We start from the raw sequence: 17,108 nt of genomic DNA on the forward strand, positions 1-17,108 counted from the left end.
CGGAGCCGGAGACGCCATCTGGAGGCCGCCGTCGGTCCGGGGTCACCCGCGAGAAGCCTCTTCAGTTCGACCGACCAGAGCCGGAGGACAACCGCCGACGCTTGAGACCACACTGAGAAGCGGAAGCGCAGAGAACTCCAGAATGTGAGTGTTGTTGAAAAGTCTGCTCAATCCCAGTCCTTGAACCCCCCCCCCCCTGCCCGGTTGCCGTGCCGTGACGACTGCCAAACATTTTCGGTTGCCATAAAATGCACTCTCAATTGGAATTGGAAAACTTAAATTACTTCGAACTTATTGGTCCAGACACCCTAGTAGCATATTAGGATCTGAATTTTGAGGTCATGTCAGAGCCGCCAGCAAATACGTTATTGCCAGTTGGAGCCGGTATGTTTCGCGATTAGACCGAGAACGAGATGCTAAAATTGGAATAAGCAGGTCAGTGTCACGAACGCTGAAATTATTGACATGTTGCGCGTCAGCATTGAATATGTCTTTGTGTTTGGCCAAACTGGTTCGTTCATTTATTATCGGCGGTAGTCGGGTGCGATTAAGATTTGAGGTTGGGAAGTTTGTGAAATTAAGGGTGTAGATTCATGCTGTACTCATAAAGAGTTGCATTGCGAAATCAAATTGGTAATATTGCTGTAGGAATTAATTTCGAAGTCAAAATCAATTATAGAACAGGTGAATACGGTGAAATAGGAATATAATGTTTTAAGGCGGCGACTGATTCATGCAATCGATCTATGAATATGGCTATGAGTTATGATTTTCGACAGATACGAATGCTTGAGCTTACGGCGGAATTTCTTCTGTTACTTAGGTGCAGAGTTGAGAGTAGTGGTTTGAGGTCGACGGTCTGACACTTTGCGACTTGAGATGGTCCTGTACTTTGCGTCATCGAAATGTCGAGTAATAGGTAGATGTAGAATTGTTTGTGGTTAGAACTAATATGCGACTAATATAGGTACCGATCGTTGTGCTTTTGTAGAATAAATACTAGAAAAGACTAGCTTTGTTGGGAAACGATCAAATGGGACAGAAGTTTAATAAAAAAACCTTACGTGGAATGGAGCTGATGAGATGTCGAACAGGGAGATACTGCAGCGATATTTTACCAGATTCACACTCACTGACACACTCGTTGAATCTACCCGGCCCGAAGAGACCGCACACACCAGTACTGCACCGCGAGTGATGACGCGCCCATCGCGGCGTGGCCTTGACAACTGTCGACTGTCGACGCGGCGCCGGCCGGCAGCCGTGGTAATCGTCGTTCGCGACGCGGGACCGTGCGCCGCTAGATGGCACATGAGAGCAGCGTCGGGAGTGGAGCAGCGGCCACAGTAGGGCAGTGGGCTAACCGTAATTGAGGCGCGTGCGGTAGGTGAAGGTCATGGTATAGGGGCATGGTTAAGTTGTGGAAAGTTGCAACGGGATAAGAACGTAAACAGTTAATGCATAATTTTAAATATGACATGCTATTTGATATTTAGGACTGCACTTCGTTTGATGTGCATTGTTTACTGCTAATAGGATGATTTAAATTATATTTTCTATGAAAGGCTAGGGACCCCTATGACAATATTCTGGCACTCTATAAAGATAATTTGTATAGGTAACTAGTAGCCCATCAGAAGCTATCGAACGAGTTTCAAGGAGTCATTTCCGTTGAGCATTCAGTAATTCACTATGATACGGTGGATCACAAACAGACGACAGATCGGTGCGTACTAATTGGTTCTAGATCATCTGATTAAATCAAGAGCGGTTCAAGGTCTGCTAGGAGTGTATACGAGAACTAGTGATTAGGTTCATGCGTGCAGCAGCAATTAGAACTTGAGATTACGATTAGGTTGGATAAATAATGCGTTTCTGTTATTCGCGTTCTTACGAGTTAGTGCCAATAATTACTCCACCAATATTGGCACAGGGCATTGTGAGGCGCAGACGGCTTGTTTGCCCGTCTCCTATGGCGTAATGTTTACCAGCATGACTGTATGAGACACAGATGCACTTCTCTAAACCCACGTCCAGACCGGAATAATAAGAGGGACACACCGTCACGTACGCAGGGCATATGCACGTTTTCCGCCAGTGGTACCGGCCACTGTTAATTTTCCCGCTTAGGTAACACTGGGTGAGAAGGCAGTGAGAGGTTTCTACGGCAGGGGGAAGGGGAAGATTGGCACAGTGTGCAGTGGAGAGTAAGTTATGCCAAAGGCAAGAAGCCGAGGGTCAGGGGTGAGTCACCCAAAAGTGCGGATAAGGCGAGCCGTAGTGTCCCGAATAAGTCCTCATACTTATTTTGTAAAGGTACCTTAATCGGTACTGGACAGCCTCAGGGGAGGGAAGAATGTACTCCAGGACACGTAAGGCCTTGAAGAGTAAATCCCATGGTTTAAGGAGAGTTCCTGAGGAGAGTTCCAGGATATGAACGGTGGTCCCTGGGTCGTGAACGGGAATGTTACACGCGGACCGGAAGAGGGCATAGGTAATCTCTCCCGGATAGAGAGATAAGTCGGATGTAAATCGCGTATATGTGTACCATAAGTCTATCGGACGTGTAGTGAATCCCATAAATTAGCAGGGTGGATATTTGTGCAATTATTCTGGACGGCCCTGCGATAAGTATCTTAGTCGCCGGTTAGCGGAGCATGCATATGGATTTCGGAAAGAGACATTTATCTCGCCGGGGAGACCCTGGTTTGTAAGACGCCTAACACTATCGGAGGGAATTTCGGGGGCTATCAATTAAATTTGGGTGAATACATGAAATGCAAACGTAATGCGAGCAAGGGTGTGAGAATGACGACGCATGAATCTTAGAATAAGGCCGATAGGAATTTGATAGAATTCGGTTACGGCAGTCGAACAAATGATTCTCGAGGGCAGTAAAACTAGCAACGCTAATACGAATTAAGTGGGCAATTTCCTTAATGGGAAGGCCAGTATAGGAATGGGTGACTGGACAAATGATCACATTCAATTTATCAATGTAATTACCACCCTTATGTTTGGCAGTGGTCATCGGGACTTCGAATGCCCTGTCCTTCACCTGCCCAACTGTGCCGCAAACCCAGCTGATCGGATCCCTCTATCCCAAATCCGAGCAGTGAAGAAGCATCTCGTGCATCATGGTCTATATGTTACAGACCGTATGAAAACCCAGTCCGTTTGCAAACGGCCTGGCCCCGTCAGGCCGTTTGAAAACGGCCTGAAAAAGCCGGCCGTTTGCAAACCGCCTGAAATATCAGGCCGTATGAAAACGGCCTAGGCAGTTTGAAACGGCCTAGACAGTTTGAAAACGGCCTAGTCAGTTTTCAAACGGTCTGGCGAAGTACAACAGCCTCTGAAAATTGAACTTAAAGGATCCAGGCTGGTCGATGATCAGGTTGCATCGATGCAAGCATTCACATGGATCCATGTGAATGCTTGCGCATTCCATGCCGAATGACTCGTCTACATGCGTCGAATATTTTCTTACTGTGCTGATGCTCGGCCCGGCCGTTTTTCGACAATATTAATAATTATACAAGTTCACAGTCCGCCTGTGTACGGCCATCCAGTTGATGGAGCCTGGTGAAGCCACTACTGGTGAGGTCTGGTGAAACGTATCACTACAAGACTCACCGATTATTTTGCGGCATAAAACGCCGGAGCGCGCAATGGACATCAGAGTTCACATCAGTGGCGCGGGAACCGGGGTGGGGGGGGGGGGGGGGGCTAGCGGGGGCTGAGCCCCTCCAACTTTTCGGCTGGGGGGGGGGGGGGCTCGTAATGTATTTGAGCCCCCCCCCCCCCCAGCTGGAGGAATCGAAATCGGAAATCTACCAACATAATTTCATAGATTCATACATAGGCGCGGGAACCGGGGGAGGGGGCAGTGGGGGAAGCTTGCTCCCACAGCTCTGGGGCCGTGGGGGCGGTGCCCCACAACTTTTCATGAGGTCAGGAACCGTTGGCGCAGCTTGTCCTCCCCAAAGTAAGGGTTGTGGGTCACAAAGGAAGAAAGCATGTAAGTGAAAAATCCACCTCTTTCACTGGCTCGGCAACTCATTTGGCAGATTAAAACCTTTATTCCAGGTTGCAAAAACGGTAGATTCTTCACTCAGCTGAGACGGAATACCTGACTTTTTTGCAAATATTTGCGTTTTTTGTTGTTGAAAAGGCCAAGGTCTGAAAAATAAGTGGCCTAAAACCGGTGAGAAAACTAGATTTGGGGGTACCCTAGGTTGATCTCTATTATGGTTCAGCCCCCCCCCCCCCCCCCAGTCTGGAAGAAGTTCCCGCGCCATGCTGGTTCACCGCGAAGAGTTGTCACCGCGCCCGGTCGACCGCCGGCGGCTGGCCGGTGGCGTACGCCGGCAATACTTGACCATTGCGGTGGAAGGCGAAACTTTGAAGTCCGGGGGAAGCCCGCGGGTCGACCGGGCGCTATACGGGCCGGGTCTCAGTTCTGCTAATCTCTTCCTGACCAGACCTGCATTCGTCATCGGGAAAATCAGGGAGAATTTTCCGGAACTAGCGAGAATCATCGGGGATCACGAACGGTATCGCGATAACGAGACATGCTGAAGATAGGCGCTCAACAATGATTTTCCGACGGAGAATATCCGATTGACAATAGTTTTCCGGATGCCGAATTCACCTTAGGATTCCATGGTGCCATTGGTGCCATGTAATGTCATGAAACGGTCGTGCTTCAACAAACTCAACATTGTCCAGCTGTAACTTTATGCAGACCAGATTGTTTTTAAAATGCCTAGACCGTTTGCAAACGGCCTGGTGTCTGGAAAGTTGTCATACGGACTAGACCGTTTGCAAACGGCCTGAAATTTCAGGGGGTTTGCACACAGCCTGGAATTTCAGCCCGTATTCAAACGGCCTGACTTTTCAGTCCGTTTGCATACTGACTGGGCTGTCCAGGCCGTTTGCAAACGGCCTGAATCGGGCCAGGCCGTTTGCAAACGGACTGAGTTTTCATACGGACTGTAACATATACAATGAACAGAATCATCAAGCCTCTAAATTAAAAAGCATCTTCCATCAGATGTATTTGTACGCAAGGTGGATCTGTCTCTAGACATCTCCCTCAGGTGGATCTCAAGATCTCTATCAGGTGGATCTCATCTATCTCAGGATCTCATCACTATCTGGATCTCTCTCTAGATCTATATCGGGATCTCTTCAACGACTCTCAAGCTCCCCTGTATCACAAGCTCTACTACCGAGTTCTTTCCAGCAGCAAATAGCTCTGTTCTTCTACAACCAGCTGAACGACAGCGGACTGCGGTGGTTGGTGAACTGCAAGATGTACCTCTTCATTATTTTCATACTTCCCTTTATTTCCCTTGCTACACTAATGCTAAAGGCATACTTCGGCATATGCTAAAACTAAAAAAGCACCAAATCAAAAGATGCCGGCAAAGATGCTATGATTGGCGTACTTGCCTAGGTGGCCGAAGCCGCAGATGCGGCTGATGCGTCCACTACCGAAACGGCTAAGATGCTGTCGCATGTCCACCACTGATTCGTAGAACTTGTGGTGCGGCAAAGAGACGTCGTACAGCCACGCATATCCATCGCGCAGGAGAGCCTCCGGAATGCTCTCCCGTAGCGTCCACATAGCCTGAGAAACAGACAGTCGTCATGTCAATTGTCGAGCAGCACGGTGTGACCTAGATCCAACGTTTCCAAGCGTGTGATTAAAGGAAGGGTGCCACCTTTTGGACACAACGCAGTTTTTACAAGATTAGCCTCACATGAACCTAAAAACCGGCTTCACTTACCTATGCTCGAGACGGTCAGCATTGAATCCGCACGTGAAGTTATCATTTGCGAGTTTTGCTGCCAGCATTCGGGCAGGCAAAAATCTTCAGCACTATTTCCTCGTCGTGTTAAGGGTATTTTATAAAACATGAAATCAGCAAAGGTATGTATAAAAGTTATACTTTTGAAGCATGTTTTATCATTTTGAAAGGGTATATTTTTTCTTTATGGTATACACTTAAGTTTTAAAATTTTAATTGGGAAGTTTTTCTAGTAAGTTGCATGAAGGGTGAAGGGTTCCATAGATCTCTTAAACATTGTAAAGGAAAAACCTTTACTCGACTTATTTGATGTATTTATTTGATGTATTTATTTATTATTATTATTATTATTTGATGTATTTATTTGATGTATTTTATTGATGTATTTATTTGATTTGATTTTTGTCTCAGTTGCGCCATCAATGCAAATGGCAGAATTATATGTTGCCATGACAACAGGATATGCCAGCCGTCCTAGCTGCCACATCAAACGACCTTGAGTTGTAGTGGTGATATAAACAACGATCTTTTTTTTGGCCAATGTATTAAATGCAATGTTTCGGTTTTTTGTATATTGTGGACGCGCTAACCACGTCTAAAAATTCAAATAAGTAAAAAAAGTAAAAAATAGATTCGAAGTAAAATAGATTCATAGAACAAAAATTTCGGAAGGTGGCACCCTTCCTTTAAGCTATTGAAGTATTTGAGCGAGCTCGCCCCCGCGCAGACGAACCGCTCATAGTGATGCAAAAGGGGTTCACGAGTGGCTAATAATACCCTAAAGCCACGTTAACCAAACCGATTAAGTCGCGATATGGCCAACCAGAGATATGTTTGGGACATCTGAAATCGCATGGGTCATTTCACGCCAAGTCGATCAGAATTTGGTACTTTTGACCCTTACCCCTTTCGATTTCGATGAAATTTGGTAGGCCTGGAAGGTAATCTATTCAGCAATTTTTAGTCCCAGGTCACCTCTGAGCTCAAAGTTATGGATCATGAAACGTCAACGGTTTTTGCCGATGTTGATTGTTGCGGGATTAAAATGCCCATTTCTCTATAATTAAGAGTGCGGGGAAGATGCGATAAGCGTAATTAGAGAGGCAATTGATCTAAATTTTGTAAACAATTTTAAATATGTCAATGGCCTTTGACCTTTGACCTGACCAGGTCGAACTTGGTATTTTCAAATGTGACCAAACTCTGTACCTCAGATGCTTACGGAAAATTGGCAGAAGATGTACCATAGTAAGGCAGGACCATAGTTACCATAAGTAGGACAGTTATTTACTGTTATCATAAGTAGGACAGTAAATAAGGCCAAAAAAAAATATTTCTGGGAAAATTTTAGCTTGTAAAGAAAAAAATCCTCATATCAAACTAAAGCCAAGGACTCAGCCACGGACACACAGTGGGCCAGGCGCTTCAAAAAAGCGGAATTAAATCAATGAGCACAGCTGCGGTGCCAAAAATGATTCGTTACAGGGTAAAATATCATGCTAAGGCCGAATCCGATATCCATTTTCAAATTTGATTGGTTACGCTAGGTCACTGACCTATGACGTCATTATTTAATTTCTGCGCTGCACATATGCCTGGGACAGGCGGGCACTATGCCGCATTGGCCGCGCGTTTGCAGTCTTTTCATGGTTTCAAGCGTTCAAACATGTGATATGATGTTGGTCCCATGCATTAGGGTGGGTGTAAAGGTCACCTGAAGGTCAGGTCAGGTCATTGACCTTCGATGACCTCGGTTCACTTTTTCGAGTTTTACATGTTTCTGGGCTAGTTTTTGGAGCTGAATTCGAATTTAGGAACCATTTGAACATTAACGAAGTAGTTTTGGTGCCTTCGTAACATGTTACGAAGCTGTCAGAGGCGGGTTGACACCTACTACGAATACCCGGCAGGACCCATACTGGTTGACCTGACCTGAGCTGACCCGACCTGGCCTAAATGCATGAAGACATCATCTGTGATCAAAACTAACATGATATTCGTGATCAGCATCCCGAAAAACCCCTTAGCATCCACACTATACGACGTTCTAACAGGTCCCGACTTTCGGCCATTGATCTGACCTCAGAGGTCACCATTTGACCTATGACCTTAAAACCGGGTACCGTTGGCTTCGTCTCGCGACGACCTACACGATGGTTTTTTCTGCGAGGCTCTAGCTCAATTAGGGGCCAAACGCGAGGAGGGTCGCATCCCCCTGTGCCGTCGATGGATGCAAAACGGCCTATGCCGGCGAGGGTTAAACCCTTATTTGTCCATTTCGCGCAAAAATGCGCAAAATATTTGCATTGGGCAGTAAGCTATACACCTTGAGGAAAGTCAGGCAGCAAATATCTTCGTGTTGTTTGGTGACGTTTTCTTTATATCCTTATATAAATTCATTGCGTCGTTGCACTACCACGGTTCCGAACAGGCACTGTAAAACCCACCGCTACTAGTAAGCATGAAATAGTTCCCGGGGACTTGAGTACGAGAAACATGCGCAGAAATACCGGCTGTTTTTTTTAAGCTATTTTGTACGGAATAACTAATGATTTTACGCTGAGAGCTTTTGAATCGGGGGAACGGAAAATGGCACACAGCAGTCATTTCCATCTCCAGTCGGTAAGTCCTACTTTGCGACGTTATAGCATTATCTGCCTTGACATTGGGGAAAGGAAACTTGCTTATTCGGAAACTTTGGACATTTTTACAAATTACAATACTCTATCCCATAATTACAGGAATTTCACCGAAGTTGATTTTCGACTTAATTCCGCTTTTTTGTTGCGCCTGGCCCACTGTGGGACAGTGGCGTATTCAGGGGGGGGGGCATGGGGGCCATGGCCCCCCTTTCCGCCCAGCCGCCCAGATGGCGCCCTAATTAGCGCCGACTAGGCTGATGCTGTATTACAGAGGGAACATAAATTAAAAAGTGATGTGCAGGCAGGGATCGAACTCAATATCTCTTTGGGGGTGCCTGGACACCCCTATGTCCTCCAGGGCACCCCCAAATAGGACCTGAGCCCCCCAATGTTGAAGGGCGCCCCTCCGGAAACCAGAATATTCCGAACCCCCAGGGTCGATGGCGCCCCTGAAGAGCCGCTGGCACCCACCTGAACGGAACAGTCGCCCCATTAAAGGTTGATGGCGCCCCTCTGAAGTTCACAGTTGCCCCATTCGGCCCCATCCAAGATCGATGGCTCCCCCTGAAACCACTGGCGTCCCTCTAAAGCACCTGCATTCTTCTCAAGATCACAGTCGCCCTATCCAAGATCAATAGCTCCCTCAAGAGAGCCACTAGCGCCCCCCCCCCCTCGAGACTGAAGTCGCCCCATTCAAGCCCAATGACGCCCCTCCAGAGCGTCCGGTGCGCTTCTGAAGATCACAGTCGTCCTCATCCGAGGTCGCTGGCGCCCCTCAAAAGTCACTGGCGCCCATCTAAACGGAGATCACAGCTGCCCCCTCTTAAGATCGATGGCAACCCTCTGAAACCAATGGCGCCCTTCGTACCCGGCGCCCCTCTGAAAATCATATTCGCCCCATCCGGATGGGGCGAATATGATTTTGACCCCAGCACCCCAGCAGGTTCAATTAAAAAAAAAAAACGCATACGCTGGAGGCGGCACCGCACTGCTAGGCGGGGGTGGTATCGCAATAATGGGCGGCACTGTGCTGAGACGCACCACTTGCATTGAAGGGGCGGCGTCGCATTGAGGGGCGGTATCGCAACGAGGGGTGGCACTAACGAGGCTGCTTTATAAGAAACGCTTTGCACATCCTAGCCCAGCTCGGCGCCGCCTGGCTGCTGCATCTTCAAAAGGGCCCTTGGTGTCGATGAGAGTGTCAAATAATTACCTAGCGTCAGTGGTTTCTGAGGGGGGAGCGCTCAGATCTTGGATGGGGCGGGGCGAATGAAGTCTCCATTCAGATGGGTGTCAGTGACTACTGGAGGGCGTCAACGAACTCGGATAGGGCGAATGTGATCTTCAGAAGGCCACCGGGTGATCTAGAGGGGTGTGATGCTTGGATGGGGTCATTGCTGCCTTCAGTAGGGCGTCGGACGCTCTGAAGGGGCGCCATTGACCTCGGTTGGTCCGACTGTTATTTTCAGAGGGACACCAGTGGTTTCAGAGGGGCGCCATTGATCTAGGATGGGGCGAATGAAGTCCCGGTTCCGGTGGGCGCCAGTGGCTCTTGAGGGGCGCCATTGGGTATGGATGGGGTCGCTGTTGCCTTCAGCAGGACGCCGGACGCTCTAGAGGGCGCCTTGAGCTTGGGTGGGGCGACTGTAGTCTCAAGGGGCGTTGTCTCGGATGCATCCGAGACTAACACCCACTTCTAACTCAGCTTGTGGGCCACATTGAGACCCGCAATAGGCGGCGTTCGAAAGAGCGTCAAAAACTTTTGCAAAACTACTTAAACCATTTTTAAGGTTAGGTCGAACTGGTCGAAGGTCAGGTCACCAGAGACAACCAAAAACCAAATTTCGCCGATTTTGACATTTTTTGACAAAGCAGTTAAGTCAGGATTCAGAAAGAGATTGAGCTACAGCCCCGCAGCAAAGCGCATTCGATAGCTCTTTCTTATTAATTATCTCAGCTTTGACCTAAGGTAAATGTTTTAGCCTCAAAATATACGTTTTCGCGGAGGACGTTTATCTGTAATACCTTTTGACTCAGACCTGCACGAGATTAGTTAAACCGGCATCGTGTTCCATTTTTCGACACGAATCAAATGAATTAGTATTTGACATTAAAAGGGCATTTTGAGAATTTGACCAAAGGTGAAGGTCATCACCTAACCGGGAATGGTCATATTGCACATCAGTCGATCCGTATTGTTGAGAAGGAAAATACTTATATAAGGTGTTTCATTGCTCTACCATATCTCTATCAAAAGTTATTGTCCAAAAACTACTGAAGACCTTCCATGGCCTGATATGATCTCAGTAACATAAAAGGGGTCACATCACGAGTGAAATTTTCCGATTACATGTGTCATATTTACCTGTACCCAGATGTTCGAGGGTGGTTTCGTTCAAAAGAAGATCATTTCAATTTTCTCCCATTAACCCACGCCATGCTGGGGGAGGGGGGCGTTTTTACGCCCCCCCCTTAGGTTTTTTTGCGAATATCTCCAAAACGGCGTCGCGCAGTGCCGTCGTTTTTGGTACACCTGTTCATACATCTTTTCCACACATCTTGTGAAAATTTCAGACCCGGGTCGTTCAGGGTCAGGTCACGTCAAGTGACCTTACCTCAGAAAAAGTTTAAAGGCTCGCTATAGCTACACCGACTGAACGATCATTTTTGAAACTTTCAGAGATTGATAAGAACAAAAACATGTATAAAATGTTTATCTCGGACTTTTGATATCTATGACCTAAGATCAGGTCAATTTTGCAACCTCTCCATCATAAGTCGATTGGAGAAAATTGAAATGCGCCTCTTTTGAACGAATGTGGTTCAAAACCCTCTCAAACATCGGTTCACAGGTAAACACAACACAATGAATCGTAAAAATGCACCTGTGACCCTTCTGTGTGCCTCTGAGGTCATCTCAGGTCATGAACGGTCACCAACAGTTCTTTGGCTATAACTTTTGATAGAGGCGTGCTAGAGCGGTGAAAACACGTCAGATGTGTTCAGCTCGACGGTACGGATCGACTGATATGACCGACTGAGCATGAGCGTTTCCGGTCAGGTCATGACCTTGACCTGAGGTCAAATTTTCAAAATGGCCTTTCAAGGTCAACGAATAGTTCATTCGACGCGTTTCGACCAGAAGAAGACGATGTTGGCAAAATAAATGTCGTCACTGTCTTGAGTCAAAAGTTATTGCAGAAAATGCTTTTAACCCGCGCCCTGATGGGGGCCATTTTGGCCCCCCTGTGGGTTTTCTTGAATAGCGAGAAAACGGCGGCGCGCAGCGCCGCCAAATTTTGGGTACCTTACCGGGCATCAATTTGACACCTTCACACAAAATTTCAAGTCACAGGTCACCTCAGGTCAGGAGTTATTGAGGTCAAACTGAGGTCATGTTCGAGTAAAAATGAGCAAAAAACATGACATCTTGAAACGCTCACCCATTCTACAGTTAACAAGCAATTTTAAAGTTCTTTATGTGGTTGTGTAGAGAAAAGACGGCGCTACAAAACTGCTATCTCGGATTTTCGAAATTTTGGGATTTTGACCCCGCAAAATCAAAAAATTGATTTTTTTAAAAGAAAAACTCAAAAAATTCCAAAAAAATTTCGAATTTCGAAAAAACCGGAATATATGTGATAGTCCCTGCGCTCTTCGATATACATACCAAATTTCAGATCGATACCTCTTTTTTTTTTGGCCAAGTTATAGCGAAAAAAAACTGTTAAAAATTGATGACGTCAAATTTTTGAACTCATTTTTAGCAATTCTAGACCTCGTAACTCAAAACGGAGACCACCATTGAACTCCCCGTGACGAGCTGCATCGAATCGATACCCATTTTATGCAAAAATATCAACTTCGAAATTTGACCTAATTTGACCTGACCTTGACCTGACCTTGACCAAAACGTGACCTAAGCTGGCCCTAAAGTCTGTCTGACCCACATAATCGCATTTGTCATGTAAAATGGACCATAAAACATGTATCACACGACACTTTCATATTGTGACCCCCCCCCCCTCAGTGACCTGACCTCTGTAAACTGACCTGGTATCAGTGACCTTAAATAGAAAAATGTGTGTTTGAAGAACATTTTCCCATCGATGATTTTCAATGAAATGCATTTTACTCGATTTTACAACGCATTTCTTGAAATGCCTGTAAACGGTGAAAATTCGACCTTTGAGCTGACCTGTGACGTCATCGGTTTGACCGAGGTCAATGAAATTGGGTCACAAGGTAGTTCCCCGTTGGGGCTATCCAACACCGTTTACCGCATGTCGCTATGTTGCGTGGTTCTCGAGATCTGAGGGGGGGCCAAAATGCCCCCCATCAGACCGCGTTGCTCGGCAGACCCCATCTGGGCGCGGGTTAATTAATGCGTGGTTCACACCGGATCCGTAATGACCGTTACGTGCCGTAATGAATACGTCGGCGATTAAATAATATCTTGAAAGTGGAGGGCACAATGCAACGCGCATGCGTAGTTCGATTTTTTGGCGACGTAACGCCGTATTCGTTACGGATTCGGTGTGCACCGGGATTTGCCATGTTGAGCGCCGTCCTTCGAATCAAGTGCGCCAAAACTATTTTGCTTATAAACAATCGAAAAATGGGCTAAAGCTAAGAGCTGTTTCTTAATATCGGTGCGTCAGAAATTTAATTGGTTTTGCTCTCTTCTTTTTAAATTTATTTCTATCACTTTTGCATCGTGGTTTATAATTGCATGGAGGCATATCATTGTTAATTAACTACAATTGTGGGCATGATACTATACAGAGAATCTTTTATCCTTTTTTGGCATAAACAAGAAAACATGCCTATGTTGGTCAACGCTGAAGTTCATTTTCTACACTCGTGAATCGCTGCTATCCATGGGCAAGATCAACGTACGCATCGTACAGTTTGCTCAATTGGCTTGCGAAGAGGCGGTGCAGTGTCCGTCCAAGCATCAAGTCTAGCAGGGGCAATATGGGCAGCGAAGTTGACTCAGAACTGCATAAAAGACGTGGCACGAGAATCTATGTATTGGAATTTAATTTGTGGACTTTGAACTTGACCTGTAACATACCTACATGATTAGGGTTAGGCTAGGCCTTCGAAGGAAATGTTATCTTTAAATAAACGAGTGAAATGTAATTACGGAACATGAATTTTATGTACGTCACTCAAGAGATACAAAGTAGGTTGTGACATACTGAAGGCATACCTACATGAAATAATGCCTAAAAATCAGTCGGCGAGTTGATACGATTTTTTCAAGTAGAAAGGTCCGCACTTGCTCACGAGCAGACCGCTATCCGCTACCCAGACCAACCCAAACAATCGCAACATGTGAGAAGGGGTGGGCACGTGTGCATGTGCCGACCAATACTCTCGCTGACCTTTGCAATCTGCATACTTTATACGAGTATGCGTGGTGTCATTCAGCATACCAAAGTCCAAATGTGAGCGCTATCGGCCCAGCCGATCCCGAGATATGAAAAAGGGGTGCGCACGTGCGCACGTGCCGATCAATACCTTTGCGGACTTGTGAATTCTACATATAAGCATGTTATCATTCGGCATACTTGATGTAAGCACTTTCGGCCCAGCCGATCCCCAGATATGAAAAAGGGGTGCGCACGTGCGCACGTGCAGATCAATGCTTTTGCTGACCTGTGCAATCTGCAAATAAACTTGGTGTCATTCCGCATACTTAATATGAGCGCTATCGGCCCAGCCGATCCCAAGATGCCAAAAAGGGGTACGCACGCGCGCACGTGCACGGTGCAGCTGCAGACCAATGCCTTTGCCGATCTGTTCAATCTTCATATGACGTGGTGTCATTTAGCACACCAAATATGAACGCGATCGGCCCAGCCGATCCCCAGATATGAAAAAGGGGCACGCACGTGCGCACGTGCAGATCAATGCTTTTGCCAACCTGTGCAATTTGCATATAAACATGATGTCATTCAGCATACCAAATATGGGCGCGATTGGCACAGCCAATCCCGAGATGTGAAAAAGGGGTGCGCACGTGCGCACGCGCTGAGGCAATTCGAAATCGTCCTAAGGTCACGGGATGTGTAGTGTGCACCCAGCCAAAACAACAAACAAATATTGAACCGTTTCCATTCAGCCGTTCCCGAGTTATGGTATGACGAGCTCTTTTGGAACCTCTCTCGTCGCACGTGACACGTGCTGTAACAGGCACTCATGAGTGATATCAATAGCACAATTCAGGGTAGAAAGGATGCAGCCCCTCCCCAAAGAAGACCGCTCATCAAACAGTCAAACCGTTTTGGAGATACATGTCGATAAAAGTCATTACGGCGGCCGGTCGGGCCGAAAAGTTCAATTTTCCCAACTTCTGTTACGTTCCGTAATGAATACGGTGGACGCTGCCAGTTTACGGCGACTGGTTGCCACATTTCAACTTCGTCTACAAAAGTCACAATGCCTGGGGAATCTTGAGAAATCTCTAGCTCATTACGTCCGTAACGGTTACGGCGTCATTACGGATCCGGTGTGAACCACGCATAAAACTGCAATTTTTGGAGTTTTTGTCCTCTGGAGGCTAGTGACAGTCAGTCACTGGAGGCAGTCATGCATGTCCACAAGTAGGGGCTGCACGCACTAGACATCGAATTAAAGGTGATTTGTTACGGAGCGAGCGAAGCGAGCGTAGTCTTACCTTTTAGCATATGCCGAAGTATGCCTTTAGCATTAGCGCGAGCGTGCCGTAAAAGCTTTTTCGATTAAACCGCATAATGTTGAAGGCAATTGGACAAAGGTTTCGGCCCATGGGCGAAACATTTTATCAGCGAACTTTTGAAGCATTTCCTGAGACGGAGGAAGGCGCTGGAAAAGAGCTTAACTGATAGAAATCTAACGTGGACCTACGTGTTGCATTTGGTCGCTTTGAACCAGACATGTGCTTGGATCCGGAAAAATGGATCTGAGATCCGATCCCATGGATCCCGATCCGAGATCCATTCAGATCATAGATCCAACCCCTCAATTTTGTCGAGAGATCTACTGGGATCATAGATCTGACCCTTCAATTTTGTCGCTAGATCCACTCGGATCATAGATCTGGCTCCCCAATTTTGTCGTGAGATCCATTGGGATCATAGCTCATAGGTGCTCAAAATGTTAACAACTTTCTTTCATAAGAAGTTATGAATACCAAAGGATGGTTCATAGGCGTAGGAACAGGGGGGGCCGGGGGGGGCCATGGCCCCCCCACTTTCGGAGGTGGGGGGGCCAGCAATGTTAACTGGCCCCCCCACTTTTTGCTGACTTAAGTGTCTGTCTGTACCTACCACCCGGTAACTTGACAACTATTCAGCTTGCCCTGAAGATTCCCTTTTGTTTCTACAGCGTTATTGACCGCAATTTCCTTCACTCAATGAAGGAAACCATATCAAAGACTGTGGGTCCTTGTGACTTGCTTGTGACAACATTTTGTTGAATACGAGGCGCGGGATAGCGAGCACTGAAAAGGTATAAGACAATACTAGCACGGTGCAGGAGAATGCGTATACAAACGACCAACGCTTGACCGGATCTGCTTGGGGTCGGCATAGGTCGTCAAAGGCGTTCTAGCTGGGGGCCAGCAATGTCTGTATCTGCCCCTCCCCCTTCCACTTTCAGTGCAGTGGCGGTCGCAGAGGGGGGATCAGGGCCATGCCCTTCCCCCCTCCAAAGGCTAATCAGGGGGCCATCATATCATTTGGTCCCCCAAACAACCAATGGGCCCCCATGGGCGTATGGGGCTCTGGCCCTTATTCAATTGTCGCGAGACTCAAGAATCCCACGCTAGCTATTAATAGCTCCCAAACCAGTCTTTTAGGGTCCTACACTGATCTCGGAGGGCCCTTCAGTGGCGGTCAAGCGCCCACATTGACCGCTGAGAACCCACATTGACCTCATTTGAGGGCCCCTAAACCGGCCTCAAGGGCCCAGCCGACGTCTGAGGACCTCACACCGATCTCTGGTGGCCTCATTTCTGTCTCTGGGGCCCCAAGACCAACCTTTAGGTGCCTCTGAGGGTCCCGCACTGAATTATGAAGACCCGATGCCGGCCTCTAGGGGTCCGCATCGGCCTCTGAGGGTCCATCTTGGCCTTAGGGGTCCAACGCCGGCCCATGCCGGTCTTTTAGGGCCCCACACTGACCTCTAAGGGCCCATGCTGGCCTGTAAGGACCCACATTAGCCTATGAGGGCCTTGCACGGGATTCTGAAGACCTGATGCCGGCCTCTGAGGCCTATCTTGGTTTTTAAGGGTCTTCTGCTGGTCTCTGGGGTCCAACACCGGCCCATGCCGGTATTTTAGGGTCCCACATTGACCTCTGAGGGCCCCGCACTGGATTCTGAAGATCCTATGCCGGTCTCTAAGGGTCCGCATCGGCCTCTGAGGGCCTACCTTGGCCTATAAGGGCCCTCTGCTGGTCTTTAGGTTCCAGGTCCCGCCCATGCTGGTCTGTAACGGCCCCACACTGACCTCTAAGGGCCCATGCTGGCCTGTAAGGACCCGCATTGGCCTCTGAGGGCCTTGCACTGGATTCTGAAGACCCGATGCTGGCCTCTGAGGCCCATCTTGGTTTTTGAGGGCCTTCTGCTGGCCTCTGGGGTCTAACACCGGCCCATGCCGGCATTT

The 17,108-nt window shown here is 47.5% G+C and overlaps 1 protein-coding gene across 1 annotated transcript in view; it reads right to left on the bottom strand.

Moving 5' to 3' along the window:
- Positions 1-17,108, bottom strand: part of LOC122392789 (D-2-hydroxyglutarate dehydrogenase, mitochondrial-like) — a 118,986-nt gene that overhangs the window by 23,669 nt on the left and 78,209 nt on the right. The window contains exon 4 of the mRNA XM_043388059.1: positions 5,455-5,632. Coding sequence (XP_043243994.1) covers positions 5,455-5,632 — 178 coding nt within the window. The remainder of the gene's footprint in view (positions 1-5,454; positions 5,633-17,108) is intronic.

The sequence above is a fragment of the Amphibalanus amphitrite genome, unplaced genomic scaffold (genome assembly GCF_019059575.1).
Source record: "Amphibalanus amphitrite isolate SeventyFive unplaced genomic scaffold, NRLGWU_Aamphi_draft 000501F_arrow, whole genome shotgun sequence".
Classification (NCBI taxonomy): domain Eukaryota; kingdom Metazoa; phylum Arthropoda; class Thecostraca; order Balanomorpha; family Balanidae; genus Amphibalanus; species Amphibalanus amphitrite.